The following is a 17,864-nucleotide window of genomic DNA, read 5'->3' on the forward strand; positions in this document are numbered from 1 at the left end:
TAGAATTTGGAATTCGGCAAGGTATAGCGAGTTGTCATAGTCTGTCTCCCAGACCCTAAAGTACAAATTAAAAATATATATTCAACTCAAGTCTAGAATGATTTAGCATATCTACATTGCCTCTGCTTAAAATTTAATATTTTTCTGGGCTCCTTTTGGATTTTATATTTTTTATTGAGTGAGACTCGTACGTGGTACGAGTTGAAAGCGCGATAGCCAATTAAAACTGTGTTCAATCTTATTCCACTTATTTAATTATTACTATATTGTGCCTGATGAAACTCGTACGTGCGAGAAATTGAGAGAGGCCCAAGAGTCTAGTAGAGGAAATACGGTATAGAAACAACTGGTGACGTCGTACGTTTGTTTAGTTGTATACTGCATCAAACGTGTATCGGTATCGTGTATGTCCCAGTCAGGTATACAAGACAATCCACCAATATTATACTTCCGTTGAAAAATATATTCATGAGAGCTAATATCTCAAAATCTTTTTCTCCAAATTTAACAATGTCTATGATGGTGATTCTGTGCAGCTGCTTTCTTAAAGCATTTCCATAGCTTTTCCAAAATTAATTACGCATGTAACCATCATTTAATACTTTATTGATTTTTATTCAGGTAGTAAATAGTTAGTTTCTACGAATATACAATCGCACACTTGCTCACGTGACTTTACAGCAGACAAGATGGCGGCGACAGGTAAGAAAGTGTGCCTCGGCTCTCGCGTTTCTTCCAACTTGTAATTGTCCTGTCTTTTAAACTTAACATGTTTTCAAATTTGCATTGAGACGCAATCCCCGTTGTAAATATCTTTAGAGAAAAAATGTAGAGACTGTCATTACTTAATTAACACAATGTTTCAAGCCAACAGCATCAGTGGCAGTCTAGGCCGACGATAGCACTAGCAGGCGATGTTTGTTGAAGGACCTGCATGGGTGGTCGAATCTTGCCTCATAAATACATTTACACGAAAGATGACATTCTCGAGTTCTTTGAATGGATTTTGATGCATATTTTGAAATGAGAAAGAGAGCTCTATGTCGACCCATTTTCTTCTATTGATTCGTTGTGGTATTGTACAACATGTTGTAACATACTGTGACTGACTAAAATGTTAGTCCATTTTCTCACTGTTACTGCTGTGTTAGCATGGTTGGGTCTTAGGACATTTATAGTACAGAGGGAGTGTGCATGATATTCAACTCATGTGTATATATCGTTTATACATTGTTCAACAATGGAGTGAATGTTGTGTTATTTCAACCATGGTGACGCTGCTTGGCGTATTATTTCTATTATTATTATTGCAATCGTGATTATAATCATGATTATGATGTAGGCCTAGGATATTAAGTAATATTTTGTGAAGTATTTTGTTAAAACTGTGATAAATCTTGGAAATGAATCCTTATGCAATATCGTTAGGTTTTGTTGATTACAATAGTCATATTTGCAACCTCTTCTGCGATAATATTGCATTTTTGACAATTTTATTCAACATAATACAATTGCAATACTGTTATTTTACTGGTCATTACTTTTTGTCAGCATTGTCCCAGTATTGCTGAAATATTGCACATGGGAACATGGCACAGTTTATTTTTAAAACACTGTTTATCACAACTTTTGAAATTCATGTTAGTCCACTGTCAAGTACAAGTAAAATCAAATGTTGGTAGTCCTCATTGATTTGTTGCGTTGGGGATTCTTATTCTAAACCAGTTATGAATACTTCAATTTTCAACAAATTGGAACTGAATAAAACTGACAGAATAGTTAACAGTTTTGTGACGTTCAAGCAGAACTTACTGTGAGGACTCAGAGCTCCAGATAAGCTTTCGGTGTTGTGGGTATTTTACCCATGCATTTTAAAATCATTGGGTATCAGTAATTCTATCTGGGTATTCAAGTTTCTGTTACCCACTAGTTTTTACACATGTGGGTATTTAAGTTAAATATTTAAAAACACTATTCATCTAGGCCCTGCAAACTGGTGTCTCATGGGTTCGAGAGCTTTTTAGGACTAAAAAATACCACGATACTTCCACAAGAAAGTGTGATGGCAAATGATCATGATGTAACTGTCATCGTGGAGTGTAGCAAGGTTGACGGAATGCCTGTTTATAATTTCAAAATAAGTTGCTGATTTGCTAATTGAATACGCAGGGTTACTTCACATTATTTTGATGATACGCACAATTTTTATTTTTGTAGCGTATCTGTAATGTTTGTTGCGTATTTGATACACTTGGATTTTATTTTACTGCGTATTTCTGCATTTCTGATGCGTATTTTATGCAGATACGCAGCTTATCTGGAGCTCTGGGACTAGTGCATTGGTGTGGACTACTCTTAATAAAGACAAATTTATAATATTGTTACATGTATGTCATGGCAAAGGGCAGATTGTTTCTGATCAGTCGATTTTCTAGGACATTTACTACTTGTAATCCAAATGGCCTAAAGATTTTGTTCAAATTTGGTAAACATGGTAAAAGAACCAAACTAAATAATCCTTATCAAAAGTTGATATCACGAAAGTGACCTAAAGCCATTTGTCTCTACCTTCATGTCTAAATCACTGCTAACACTGACAATTCTACAGCTAGCACATTTCTCTACATAGAAAACACAGTATGTATGTTTGTCTTCAAACGGTGTACACAACATGTCACTGGGAATGCTTAATTAATCATTGATCTATTGGTCCCATGAAAATCCTGATAGAGAATAGGTCTCCAGCAACCCATGCTTCATGACTAACGGGATAGTGTGGTCTGGCTCGCTGACTTGGTTGATTTATGACATCGTATCCAAATTGCATGGATCAACGCTCATGATGTCAATGACATATATGTAATGCATTCTTTCTCTCTCCCCCCCCCCCCCCCCCCCAAAAAAAAAAACAACAACACACACACATCTAAACAGTTTTGTTTGTATGGGGAAAAAAAGTGCGCACCATACTCAAGAAATACAGTACTAATATCAGCCGTATGTATTCGTGGGTTATGGCGATGCTATGTAGTAAAATTTATTACTGTAATGAATTTGTCTGTAGTGGAAATGCCTTTTTTTCAAGTTTGCTAGGGGACATTCTTTAAGCTGGGATTTATCCTGAATTCCAAATCCAAACTAAGTGCCATTGGCGGGCAAGTTGGGAAAAAAATCAATATTTCGCTCAAGTTGTCACTAGAATACATGTCACTTGTGTAAAGCCATTACAATATATATTAATGTAATAATATGTGTTGGGGAATTTGTAATTCTAATTTTGGAATATATGCCAATATTTGCTGCAGACTTGTGGCCGAATAGCGGCCTCTGAGCAGGACTAGATGAATCCTGGTAAGGAAACTAAATTTCTTGAAAATAGTAGAATACACAGGTGTGAATGCAGTGAACTTGCAGAACTAATTCTTCACAATTACCACTAGAACAGTCACCCATGAGGTTACCATCACAACAAACAGACATTTTGAAACTTCTGTTAAGGTTGATTACTGGATGTCAAGATGTGAAAAGCCATGTACAGATTTCCCTGAAATAGATTCTGGAGCACATTCTTAAGTTCAGGGTGGGGCCTTGTGCTGTGAGCCCCTAAATTTGAAAAAAAAGGCCTACATTTTCAAATACAATGGGGCATTTTAACATTGAGCTGTATGGGCGTACCTCTGGAATATTTAAAATTTTCATATAAAGGGCCCATGTCAGGAAAGTAGAATGAACCCTGCAAGTTTATTTTCTCTTTGAATATATTTAATATTCAAAATAACTGAAAATACAGTGTTTCAATTTATGATAAACTAGTGCAGCCAATATTTTGGTGGTGCAACCTGATTAATTCACTTGGTTGCACCTGGTGCAGGTGATAAAACAGAATGATATTGTACCCTGGTACACTTTTTCTTTTCTTTCACATTGAGTAAATCCTTTTCAACTCATAAATCCCCAGTCATATTTTAGGCTAAAACAAAATAATAGTCTTGCTTCTCAGGCACTGCCCAAGCTGTCATAAAGTTCATTGCCATTTCGTTTTTGTTTCCATTTTCCATTTTTTTTGTGCATAGTGTTAAAGGATTAGGATGTCATCGTATCCCAATTGTATGGATCAACGCTCATGATGTCAATCACTGGATGGTCTTGTCCAGACTCGATTATTTACAGACCGTCGTCATATAGCTGGAATATTGCTTGGCGACTAACGGGATAGTGTGGTCTGGCTCACAGACTTGGGTGATTCATGTCATCGTATCCTAATTGCATGGATCAACGCTCATGATGTCAATCACCGAATTGTCTGGTCTAGACTCGTTTATTTACGGACCACCATCATATATCAATATAGCTGGAATATTGTTGACTGTAGCATTCAACAAGAATCAATATGAATATGGTGAAGTTGAACTTGTGCTTTGATCAGTCAAGTCCATTCTGCATGCCAAGATTCTATAATCATCATGAGACTGCCCCCGTGGTCTAGTGGTAGAGTGTCCGCCCGGAGAGCGGAAGGTCCGGGATTCAGTCCCCAGCCATGCCATACCAAAAGACTTAAAAATATGGTATTTGTTGTTACCCTGTCTGGCGCTCGGTATTAAGGGGCTAAAACAAGGACTGGTCGGCTCGGATCCGGTATACTGTGTCTGAGTGGGGTATTCATGTTGCGGCATGGTATCCCAGTGAGTTAGCACTATAAATCGGCATCAGTCCGGACTAGTACAAGTAGACACACACACACACACACATGCCTTCACGTGGCTATATAAGTTCAATAATCTTGGACAAGACGTAAAACCAAATTTCACCTCACCTCATCATGGGTTTGAACTGATTAGTTTCTTGGTCTGTCAGTGCCATCGTCCAGTTGTAACATCTTTTGAATGCAGCGGTAGAAACTAACACAGAGCTCCAGATAAGCTGCGTATCTGCTTGAAATAGGCATCAGAAATGCAGAAATACGCAGTAAAATAAAATCCAAGCGTATCAAATATGCAACAAACATTACAGAAACACTACAAAAATAAAACTTGTGCGTATCATCAAAATATTGTGAAGTAACCCTGCGTATTCGATTAGCAAATCAGCAACTTATTTTGAAATTATAAACAGGCATTCCGTCAACCTTGCCAAACTCCACGATGACAGTTACATCATGATCATTTGCCATCACACTTTCTTGTGGAAGTATCGTGGCATTTTTTAGTCCTATAAAGCTCTCGAACCCACGAGACACCAGTTTGCAGGGCCTAGATGAATAGTGTTTATAAATATTTAACTTAAATACCCACGTGTAGAAACTAGTGGGTAACAGAAATTTGACTACCCAGATAGAATTACTGATACCCAATGATTTTAAAATGCATGGGTAAAAAACCCACAACCCCAAAAGCTTATCTTGAGCTCTGCTAACAGTTTTAGTCCACTAGTCCTTATAACATGTATAATGATAACAAAACCCTTAAAATGGCAAATTTCTTCTAGTCCTTATGATACCTTAATTATTGGGCAGTTTGGCAAGGACTACAGGACTAGGGCCAATTTCTACCGCTGGAATGTTGATGTATTGATGACGTATTTGACATCAAGCAACTCGGAGGAGATTCAAGGGTCAGGCAAGCATATTTTGAACATCTGTTGACACCGCAGCTCATGATAATTGAATTGTCATGAATGCTGTGGGAGTAGTTTTTTTGGTTCATTTCATGTGACTGCAACAATAATGTTACCTGGTTACTGCTAGCTGCAGCTTGCACAACAGACATGAGTGATAGAGTCTGATTGACAAGATGTACTGAGCTGAATCCAACCATTCCTTCATTCTATTCAGGGGGCACGGGTGGCCCAGTTGTCTAAGGCGCCGCGATTTGCTGTGCAGAGTTGCGTCCCTTGGGCACGCCAGAAACCTATGATTGTGGGTTCGAATCCCGGTTCGCCCCGATTATGTTTCTAGCTTTGTCAGCACCATACCCGTGCTCGTGGGTTTCACCGAAACGGTAAACGTCTGAGACCTGCATCACTTCGAGCTTTCCTCCCACATTAAGCTGACACGCCGCGATATAACTGGAATACTGTTAAAAGCGGCGTTAAACCAAACTCACTCACTCCCTCACTCATTCTATTCAACCACACTGTAGCTTCAACAAAGGAATACCAATTAAAATACTGGAACCATTTTATTACATTTTAAAATAAGCAGGCTAGACTTTAAAGTTTGTGAGATATAATCATGATAAATAACAGTTGTGAGAAAACTTTATGGATAACAACTTCCGTTTGGGGCATATAGTGATATTCAATATAGATTCTTACACCGTTATCAGGCTGGAGTGACAGCAACCATTATGAGGACTAGTGGACTGAAACTGTTAGTTTCTACCGCTGCCCGGGTAGTAAATTTGGACTCGTCCCAGCGCTATTTCATTCAAAGAACATTGTCACAAGGTATTGCTAAAAAATATGATTTCAAAGTGTATCCTTCAGGCACCATTAACCTATTTCAACTGTTAATCGGAAAGGCATTTCAAAATTTGAGCATTAGGCCACACACATTTTATTTTTGTATTTTACGGGCACCCTGTCCCTACTGTAAAGCAGCTGGAACAGAAATAAGTTAAACATAAAAATGTTTGTGTTTATTATGTCGCCTGCTGGTAATCACTGGTAATATAGATCCTCTTATCATGCTTATTGGATATGAAATGTTATATATATTATTTCCATGTCAGCGATTCAAGAATGCCAGCTGCAGTTTTAACTCCAGGGCAGAATAACTTTCATCATGTTCATCTAAATAAATGACTCACATCAGTGTACATAGGTATTTATGTTTAATTTTATTTCGACCGTACTTGTGTGAAGAAGCTGAAATAACTACTTTCACGTGTTGATATACATGCATGTCCAGCAAGCACGCACTACATACACAACATGCACAAGGACACACAACACACATGAACACATGATCACAATGCACATGAAACCAACATACATAAACACACAACACACACGAACGCAATGCACATGAACACATGATCACAATACACATGAAACCAACATACATAAACACACAACACACATGAACATAACACACATGAACACAACACACACACATGAACGCAATGCACATGAACACAACACACATGAACACAACACACATGAACACAACACACATGAACACAACGCACATGAACACAACACACACACATGAACGCAATGCACATGAACACAACACACATGAACACAACACACATGAACACAACACACATGAACACAACACACATGAACACAACGCACATCAACACAACGCACATGGACACAAGGGCGGTCGGGTAGCCCAGTGGTTAAAGCGTTCACTCGTCACGCCGAAGACCCGAGTTCAATTCCCGACATGGGTACAATGTGTGAAGCCCATTTCTGGTGTCCCCCGCCGTGATATTGCTGGAATATTGCTAAAAGCGGCGTAAAACCCCACTCACTCACTCACATGAACACAACGCACATGAACACAATGCACATGAACACAACGCACATGAACACAACGCACATGAACACAACGCACATGAACACAACATACATCATCACAACACACATAAACACAACATACATCAACACAACACACATAAACACAACATACATCAACAAAACACACATAAACACAACATACATCAACAAAACACACATAAACACAACATACATCATCACAACACACATAAACACAACATACATCAACAAAACACACATAAACACAACATACATCATCACTACACACATAAACACAACATACATCATCACAACACACATAAACACAACATACATCATCACTACACACATAAACACAACACACATCAACAAAACACACATAAACACAACATACATCATCACAACACACATAAACACAACACACATCAACAAAACACACATAAACACAACATACATCATCACTACACACATAAACACAACATACATCATCACAACATACATCAACACAACACACATAAACACAACATACATCAACAAAACACACATAAACACAACATACATCAACACAACACACATAAACACAACATACATCAACAAAACACACATAAACACAACATACATCAACAAAACACACATAAACACAACATACATCATCACAACACACATGAACACAACACATGAACACAACACACATGAACATAACACACATGAACATAACACACAGGAACATAACACACATGAACACAACACACATGAACATAACACACAGGAACACAACACACATGAACACAACACACATGAAGACAACACACATGAACATAACACACAGGAACACAACACACATGAACATAACACACATGAACATAACACACAGGAACACAACACACACACACAAAAGGTGAATGTCCTGTGAGAAGGTCCATGTGGACATGCTGCCTGGATTCCCAGGGTGTTATCTACAGGACAGGGTCGTCATTGTCGTTATCGGTGGGGTCAAAGTCCCCTGGGCAGGCAGTGTTGGGCTGCATCACTGAGGGCACCCAAGTCACAGGTCAACACGAACAACATCAGTGACGAGAATGGAGATCCCTTATCATCACTTATCATCACTTATGATATAAGTTGATAATAACAAGTTTAGGACAAGTGAGTGAGTGAGGTTAAATTTAACGTTGCATCAGCACTATCCCAGCCATATAGCGACGAGACCAAGTTAATATATCCACAATTTAGTCATTAATGCAAAGTTCTATTTAGAAACAAGTTGTGAAACATATTTCAGCATACTATATTTAGAAACAATTCACGAAACACATTTGAGCAATATTATATATACAGTTCGATTGATGCATGTCATCGTATCTTAATTGTGTGGATCAATGCTCGTGATGTCAATGACTGGGTTTTTAGGTCCAGATTTGATTATTTACAGACCACCCTCATGTAGCTTGAATATTGCTGAGTGCGGTACTAAACAACAAACAAACAAAAAGTAGGTGGGAGAGTACACCTGTACACTGGTCATTGCTGGTTTCGGAATGTTGATATACAGTGTGTAAACTCTGTGTTAACAATGATGTTTGTATTCACTGTCCGTGGGTGTCCTTATTCAAGGTTAGATATCTTGAGGTAAGCAGCATCTCGCATGTTCTGTAAGTGTCATGATGTTTTCAACAACTCAAACATGTTGAAGGTTGAAACTACAGGATCAAGTTTCAGTTGAAGGAAGAGAATTTATGGATGTCAGCTTCTTTATTATGAGGAACACAACGTTTGGGGGTATATGCTTACTCCTTCATCAGGTTATAAGTATGTACAGGCATGAGAATGTTCTGCGGATCTGCGATTTTCCGTGAATTTTAGTGACCATAAATTTGTTAAAATCTGCTGGCTTCCCCAATAAACACCCCCAAAATATCGACCACGCTCCTTTGCAAATATGTTTCAGCTGAAAAGGAAAATATCCATTCTCATCCCTGTAAATCGTGTATATCGTGGTATATCGTATATATCGTGGTATATCGTGTATATCATGGTATATTGTGTATATCATGGTATATTGTGTATATCATGGATATCGTGGATATGGTATATTGTGTATATCGTGTATATCATGGTATATCGTGTATTTCATGGTATATCGTGTATATCATGGTATATACTCCGAAAAGTTGTGTTTCTCATACTAAAGAAGTTGACATCCATAAATTCTCTCCCTTATGTGTGTCACTTCTAAATGTCATTCAAAGACTACATGTATGTGGTCAATGTTAATATAAGACTCACAACCGCTGCCCATCCTGCACTGACATAACTTGCATCCGTTCAGAGCCTCAACAACAACAACAACAACAACAACAACAATTGAAGTTTCAGTTTGTCAGTTGTTCACCTCTCATATCACTTGCATTTGCTTCAAACACAATGGGGGGGCAGTCGGGTAGCCTAGTGGTTAAAGCGTTCAATCTTCACGCCGAAGACCCGGGTTCGAATCTCGACATGGGTACAATGCGTGAAGCCCATTTCTGGTGTCCCCCACCGTGATATTGCTGGAATATTGCTAAAAGCGGCGTAAAACCATACTCACTCTCTCACTCAAACACAATGGGGACGCACAGTCAAGATGATCTGACCGATAATCAAGATCTTTATTGTTATACAATGGGTCTTCCCTCGCGAGGCACATCAAATCACTTAAGCACCTCGATTAAGAACATGAAATAATTTGGAAAATATCTGTTGACGCCCAGTTGACTGTACACGTCGTTTATGAACTGAATGTTGATTTTGTTAGGCGATTTTGATTGGACTATGCATGGACAGCCACAAGTCCAGTCCTGTCCAGCCCAAATGGAAACGGGACTTTTATATAGTCAGTTAACTCCCTTGCCTTTGAAAATGTACCAAATCGTTTGTTTTTCGTAATTCCTCCCAAACATTCAAATGACATATAATTTGAACTGGTTACACAATGCCTTGACATGTTATTGTCTGAAATTCAAGATTATGATTATAAACAGTACAATGTTATGGTCAGCTGCAGTAATTCTTAAGTTATGATGGATTTATGTCCCTTTGCAATTAGCAATGGAGTGAAATTTATGGTCCATACTTGCAAAAAGTGGTCCATAAATTTTGTCAAAATGGGGCCCAAGGTCCTTGAAGAAAGTATCCAATCACTGCAGTGATTTAGACTGGTAGTTAAGTGAGGTGAGGAGATAAGATAGTGGGCATCTGGAGCATGTGTCGGTGTCTTGCTGGCACTGTTTGTGCCACATTGTGACGAGAATATTCAGTGTCTTTACAAACATCCATGTTACAGAAGACAGTACATTAACTAGGGTGCCCGTGAAGATCCGGGGTAGAATAGGTCTTCAGCAACCCATGCTTGCTGTAAAAGGCGACTATGCTTGTCGTAGAGGCGACTAACGGGATCGGGTGGTAAGGCTCGCTGACTTGGTTGAAGCATGCCATCGATCCCAATTGCGTGGATCGATGCTCTTGATATCAATCACTGGATTGTCTGGTCCAGACTCTGTTATTTACAGACCGCCATCATAGCTGGAACATTGCTGAGTGCGACGTAAAACAACAAACCAACCACCCAACCAACTGTTATTTACAGACCGCCATCATAGCTGGAACATTGCTGAGTGCGACGTAAAACAACAAACCAACCACCCAACCAACTAACCGTTCCCCAAGGCGATTGTAGCGCTACTACAGATAACCTTAATGCTATGATAGCTTTGTGGAACAGACCCCAGTATATTATCACAGAATTACATTTAACATCCTGAAGAATATTCAAGAGATTTAACTCTGAGCATGAGAAGCATGTTTAACATTGACACAATATCATCATAAAAGTCTGGGTCCAGATCACCTGCTCCCAAAACCAGGCCATGTACCAGGGATTTTCGATAGTGCTACAAGTTGTTCTATCCTGACGACCTGTTAGTCATGAAAGTCCTTGACCCTTGCTGGGCCGTAAAATTTGCAAATATTCTTCAATTACAAGGATAGCAAACATGCATTTACTATAAAGGAATGGGTGTTTATTCTTTTTCTGTAACTTCAACAGACCCCCACCTCCCTCGACACATGCCCGCGCAAACACACTCACACACACATACAAGGTATTATATTCCATCAGAGCGCGAGATAAGCTGCATATTTACATATAATTAAATCATTAAATCATCTGAAATACGCACACAAATTAAATCCTATCATATCAAATTCTCAACCAAAAACTATAAATATGCTATTGAAATAAAGTTAATGTGTATATTACAACCATTAGAAAAACGATTGCATATTTTACAACTGTTAAATAAAATCATTGTGTATCAGCTGATTGCCAAATTCAATTTCCGATTGCAACAAACATACTGATAGATGCCAATTAAAAAGCCCATTGTGTCTAGTCTATGTATCTTAAACAGTCGCTTATTGGTGATTAAAACAATACACCTTTCTTACAATGCTAGGATTTGTAAACAAGGAAAGGCTTCCCGGGGAGGGTGTCGCAAGCAGACACAAATGGGTATACTAGTATTCACATAGTTTTAAATGAGGGGGCACAGGTGGGCCAGTCGTCTTAGGCGCCGCGATTCGCTGTGCAGAGTTGCGTCCATATGATTGTGGGTTCGAATCCCAGTTCGCCCCGATTATGTTTTCTAGATTTGTCAGCACCATACCCATGCTTGTGGGTTTCACCGCAGTGGTAAACGTCCTGCATCACTTTGGGCTTTCCTCCTACATTAAGCTGACACGCCGCGATATAACTTGAATACTGTTAAAAGCAGCATGAAACCCAACTCCCTCACTCACTAGTTCTAAATAATTTACATGGATTGTTATGAAACAGGTTTAAAGTTAAATACCCCAAAAACCAACAGCTTATCTATAGCTCTGTTCCATGGTATTGTTTTGATAGCTCAGTAACTACTCTTTGTACAGATAAGATAGGAATACTCTCATTAAGACAGGGGTGGTCGGGTAGCCCAGTAGTTAAAGCGTTCGCTCGCCTCGCTGAAGACCCGGGATCGATTCCCGACATGGGTACAATGCGTGAAGCCCATTTCTGGTGTCCCCTGCAGTGACATTGCTTGAATATTGCTAAAAACAACGTAAAACCATACTCACTCACTCTTGTAACAACAAGCATGATCTGATTATTTGCACTTTTGAATTTGTGGGCGCTGGCTGATTTGTCATCTTCTGATGACTCATTGTTTTATTCTTATTTAATTTTATTATATTTGTAGCTGAAGTCACTCAGTAGTAGTAGTTTGAAATATTGCTGAGTGCTGTTTTTTGTTGGTTAAAACTCAATCTCATTAAAGTCAAATCTACATGCTTGTTAACGCTACCCATAGATCTAAGGACATCCCATTATAGGTCGCGTCAGATCAACCTTTCACAAACTTTGACCGACCTCTGAAAGAAATGACTAAAAAGAAGTCGACACACCAGAAACCTATGATTGTGGGTTCGAATCCTTCACCCCGATTATGTTTCTAGGTTTGTCAGCACCGAACCCGTGCTCGTGGATTTCACCGAAGTGGTAAACGTCTGAGACCTGCATGACTGCGGGCTTTCCCCCCACATTAAGCTGACACGCCGCGATATAACTGGAATACTGTTAAAAGCAGCGTTAAACCCAACTCAATCACTCAGTAGTAATTTGGTCCTAGTTTTTATGTTGTGTGTTTTACACAGACAGCAGCTGGACCATGCCAACTGGTGTTCTGGCAGTGGCTCAAAGCAGACATTGGACTTGTGTGGAGACTTGAGCATGTAGACACTCAACCTGGGCCTTTGTTGTGATGCATTTTGTGTTACCATGGTAACAGAGTGTTTGTATTTGCAGCAGGGAGCAACCCGTACAGCGGACTGCTTAAGGACGTCACAATCGATGGGAAGGACTACAAGTATTACAGCCTACCTGGTCTCAATGACAGTCGATATGGTGAGGATAGTTTAGTTCCTGATGAATTCTGCAGTATTATCATGATCATCAAAATTCTGCAGAAAAAATCCACAATTCTGCGACAAAAAAATGCATGACCATATCCCCTAAAAATTAATACAACCTAACAACATTTTCTTTTTCTTCTTCAAAATTTCAATCTCTTGCTTTTATGGTTATACATGTTATATGCAAACATAGTTTACATGGTTTATGGTGTTGTTTCAACATTTAAACACCATAAAGTGAGAATTATTATATATTCAATTCAATCATATTCAATGTCACAGGAACTTTTGTTGTTCAGTATATGTTAGCCCATTGGTTTCACATAGTCGTGAGAGGCGACTTATGGGATCTGGTGGTCAGGCTCGCTGACTTGGTTGATGCATGTCATTGATCCTAATTGCATGGATCGATGCTCATGATATCAATCACATGATTGTCGGTCCAGACTCGATTATTTTACAGACCGCCATCATATAGCTGTAGTATTGCTGAGTGCGGCCTTAAACAACAAACAAACAAACGATAATGGTAATATATGGGCTGTTATGGACTGATCCTAAGAGACTTTTTTGGTATTTAGACTAGTGGATGATGTGAATGATGAGTGCCACCGCTGTGATGCGTTGTTGCAGACAAGCTTCCCTACTCTGTGAGAGTCCTGCTGGAGTCGGCCGTGAGGAACTGTGATGAGTTCCAGGTCCTCAAGAAGGATGTGGAGAACATACTGGACTGGGAGAAGCAGCAGGCCAACAGTGTGGAGATCCCATTCAGGCCCGCCAGGGTCATCCTGCAGGATTTTACGTGAGTATTTACCACGGGATATCCCCTTCAGACCCCCCAGGGTCATCCTGCAGGATTTTACGTGAGTATTTACCAAGGGATATCCCCTTCAGGCCTGCCAGGGTCATCCTGCAGGATTTTACGTGAGTATTTACCACGTGAGATTCCATTCAGGCCTGCCAGGGTCATCCTGCAGGATTTTACGTGAGTATTTACCATGTGAGATTCCCTTCAGGCCTGCCAGGGTCATCCTGCAGGAATTTACGTGAGTATTTACCATGTGAGATTCCCTTCAGGCCTGCCAGGGTCATCCTGCAGGATTTTACGTCAGTATTTACCATGTGAGATTCCCTTCAGGTCTGCCAGGATTTTACGTGAGTTAAGCCCTTTGGGTCCCATCGTGTGTTTCTGTGATCAATGTGATCAATGTTCCTGTAATATTTCAGTGTGTTGACCTTTCCATGAATGAGTGAGTGAGTTGGGTTTAATGCCGCTTTTGACAGTATTCCAGTTATATCAGCTTAATGTGGGTGGAAAGCCCGAAGTGATGCAGGTCTCAGACGTTAACCACTTCAGTCAAACCCACGGGGCGAAACGGGATTCGAACCCACAATCATAGGTTTCTGGCGTGCCCAAGGGACGCAACTCTGCACAGTGAATTGCAGCACTTTCGACGACTAGGACACCCGTGTCCCTTCATGTTTCCATGAGTTTCTGTGATTTTTCACTATTTTTTCAGGGTGTTTCCGGGTATTTCTTTGACATTTCAGTGTCTTTCTGTGTGTTGTAGGGGTGTTCCTGCAGTTGTAGACTTTGCCACCATGAGAGACGCCATGAAACGTCTTGACGGAGATCCAGAGAAAATCAACCCAGTCTGCCCAGCCGACCTTGTGATAGATCACTCCGTGCAAGTGGATGTGGCCAGGAGGTGAGGTGGATGTAGTTGCTGATGTCGCTGTCTTATATTTAGCATCTACACCTTTGTGTAAAATGACTCTCAAAAGTCCAGTTTCCACCCTTGCCGAACTGGGCGCCAGCAGTGGCCAATACGAGTTATGTCCCCTCTATGCCCCTCCTATTGACCAATCAGAATCCATCTATTATTTTATATTCTTATATTTTAAATAAATAATTATTTTTTTAAGCCTTAGCTAGGTCTATTTTAGGTAGAGGAATAATGACCACTAAGGTGTGGGTGTTACGACTATCATAAAGCTACATTGAGGTGAGGGAGTTTCGACTATTGTAAATTTGTATTGAGGTGTAGGAGTTACGACTGTCATAAAGCTATATTGAGTTGTGGGAGTTACGACTGTCGTAAAGCTATATTGAGGTGTGGGAGTTATGACTATCATAAAGCTATATTGAGGTGTGGGAGTTACGACTGTCGTAAAGCTATATTGAGGTGTGGGAGTTATGACTATCATAAAGCTATATTGAGGTGTGGGAGTAACGACTATCGTAAAGCTATATTGAGGTGTGGGAGTTACGACTATCGTAAAGCTATATTGAGGTGTGAGTGTTACAACTATCGTAAAGCTATATTTAGGTGTGGGAGTTACGACTATCATAAAGCTACATTGAGGTGTGGGAGTTACGATTATCGTAAAGCTATATTGAGGTGTGGGTGTTACAACTATCGTAAAGCTATATTGAGGTGTGGGAGTTATGACTATCATAAAGCTATATTGAGGTGTGGGAGTTATGACTATCATAAAGCTACATTGAGGTGTGGGAGTAATAACTATCGTAAAGCTATATTTAGGTGTGGGAGTTACGACTATCATAAAGCTATATTGAGGTGTGGGAGTTACGACTGTCGTAAAGCTATATTGAGGTGTGGGAGTTATGACTATCATAAAGCTACATTGAGGTGTGGGAGTTATGACTATCATAAAGCTATATTGAGGTGTGGGAGTTACGACTGTCGTAAAGCTATATTGAGGTGTGGGAGTTATGACTATCATAAAGCTACATTGAGGTGTGGGAGTTACGACTATCGTAAAGCTATATTGAGGTGTGGGACCTGTTTGTGGTCACAGTGCGTGACATGTTTGAAACATTGCTCATTCTATAAGCCACTGGCTTGTATAGTCCTGAGTCCCATTCCTCAAAGCCATTTAGCGGTACGACTGTCATAAGTCTGGTTTAATGTATGGGAGTTAAAATTGTCTTAGCGCTATGCCGCTTTGTGTTACAGGGCCCAGACCAGTGTTAGAAATATTTTTAAAACCCAACAAGGCAGTCGGGCAGGTGAGCCATAAATGTTACCTGCCGATCTTCAGACATTATTGATATTGAAAAATCAGTTAAAAATAAAAGAAACAAATCACGTCTTGATTAGGTTAAATAATGCTAAAAGTTTCTTGAGAATCTACAAGGAGTTATGATAAACCTGAATATATAAGTTGGCTTAAAATTATCTGCCAGACAGTCAGTATATTATGATATCACAATATAGTCGATATTGCCTGAATATTACTCCATCTTAAAACATTCACCAGGCACGTGTGGCCCAGTCGTCTAAGGCGCCACAGAAACCTATGGTCGTGGACCGAATCCTGGTTCACCCCAGTGATGTTTCTTGGTTTATCAGCACCATACCTGTGCTTGTTGATTTTTCCAAAGTGATAAATGTCTTAGACCTGCATCACTTCATGCTTTCCTCCCCAACATTAAGCTGACATGCCGTGATATAACTGGAATACTGTTCAAAACGGTGTTAAACGAAATTCTATTACTCATTCACTACACATTCACTCGCCAATTTCGTTTATCTGGAAACAAAGTTTAAAGAATTTATGAAAAGTAATAGTTTTAATTTTCTTGAGCAGTAGCGTTTATTTTCAGTGGTCTGCAATATTCACCTAACCCCGGAGGCGGGGTCACACCAGTTCAAAGTTCAAACCCAGGGTCAAGGTCAACCTCTTGCAGAGTATGCTCCTCTTCAGGGATGCCTGTTTTAGATTCTCTATGTCCATTTCACGGCCACAAAACCGGCGGGTTGGTTTAATTTTACATTTTTGAGCAAATTTGCATAATTTTTTTATTTTTCCCCCCACTCTCCTGTTGTTATTGTATTTCTTTGGCTATGTGGGTTTTTGGTCAATTGTAGCTGTAGATTTTATTACTGCATGAGCGAGTGAGTGAGTGAGTGAGAATGGTTTTACGCCACTTTGTAGCAATATTCCAGCAATATCACGCGGGGGGACACCACAAATGGGCTTCACACATTGTACCTATGTCGGGAATCGAACCCGGGTCTTCGGCATGACGAGCGAACGCTTTAATCACTAGGCTACCCGACCGCCCCTGTTACTGCATGAATTTCTGCACATTATATTCTATTTCTATTTTCCATGCACTCTTAACTTTATAGTTTTGTGTGTATAATAATAAAAAAATAATGAATTTATATAGCGCTATATATGGGAGAATTTTGAGGACAGGTAAAAGTCTTTGGAGAAAAGTAAGTTTTTCTCAGCCTCTAGAAAACGAAGAAAGTATCTGATTGTTCAAATGAGGGGAAATTTGGTGTGTTTCTCAGTAGCGTTTGCTTCAAATCACAAAGACTATTGCTTGCTTTTTTCACTTTTTTTTCCCGCATGTTTCAATC

General features: G+C 39.6%; 1 protein-coding gene across 4 annotated transcripts in view; it reads left to right on the top strand.

Annotated features, from left to right (window-relative positions):
- Positions 1-640: 640 nt before the first annotated feature.
- The window catches only part of LOC124150316 (cytoplasmic aconitate hydratase-like), a 47,128-nt gene continuing 29,904 nt past the window's right edge, over positions 641-17,864 (top strand). Inside the window, exons 1-5 of one of the 4 annotated variants that reach the window (XM_048380791.1) lie at positions 641-702; positions 13,361-13,459; positions 14,101-14,269; positions 15,039-15,176; positions 17,099-17,251. In XM_048380791.1, coding sequence (XP_048236748.1) covers positions 690-702; positions 13,361-13,459; positions 14,101-14,269; positions 15,039-15,176; positions 17,099-17,251 — 572 coding nt within the window. In that variant the 5' untranslated portion in view covers positions 641-689. Of the gene's footprint in view, positions 703-5,520; positions 5,616-13,360; positions 13,460-14,100; positions 14,270-14,434; positions 14,575-15,038; positions 15,177-17,098; positions 17,252-17,864 lie in introns of those variants that run through there. The other 3 variants (XM_046522295.2, XM_048380790.1, XM_048380792.1) reach the window with 3 other exon arrangements.

Source organism: Haliotis rufescens, unplaced genomic scaffold (genome assembly GCF_023055435.1).
Source record: "Haliotis rufescens isolate VD_foot unplaced genomic scaffold, xgHalRufe1.0.p SCAF_33, whole genome shotgun sequence".
Classification (NCBI taxonomy): domain Eukaryota; kingdom Metazoa; phylum Mollusca; class Gastropoda; order Lepetellida; family Haliotidae; genus Haliotis; species Haliotis rufescens.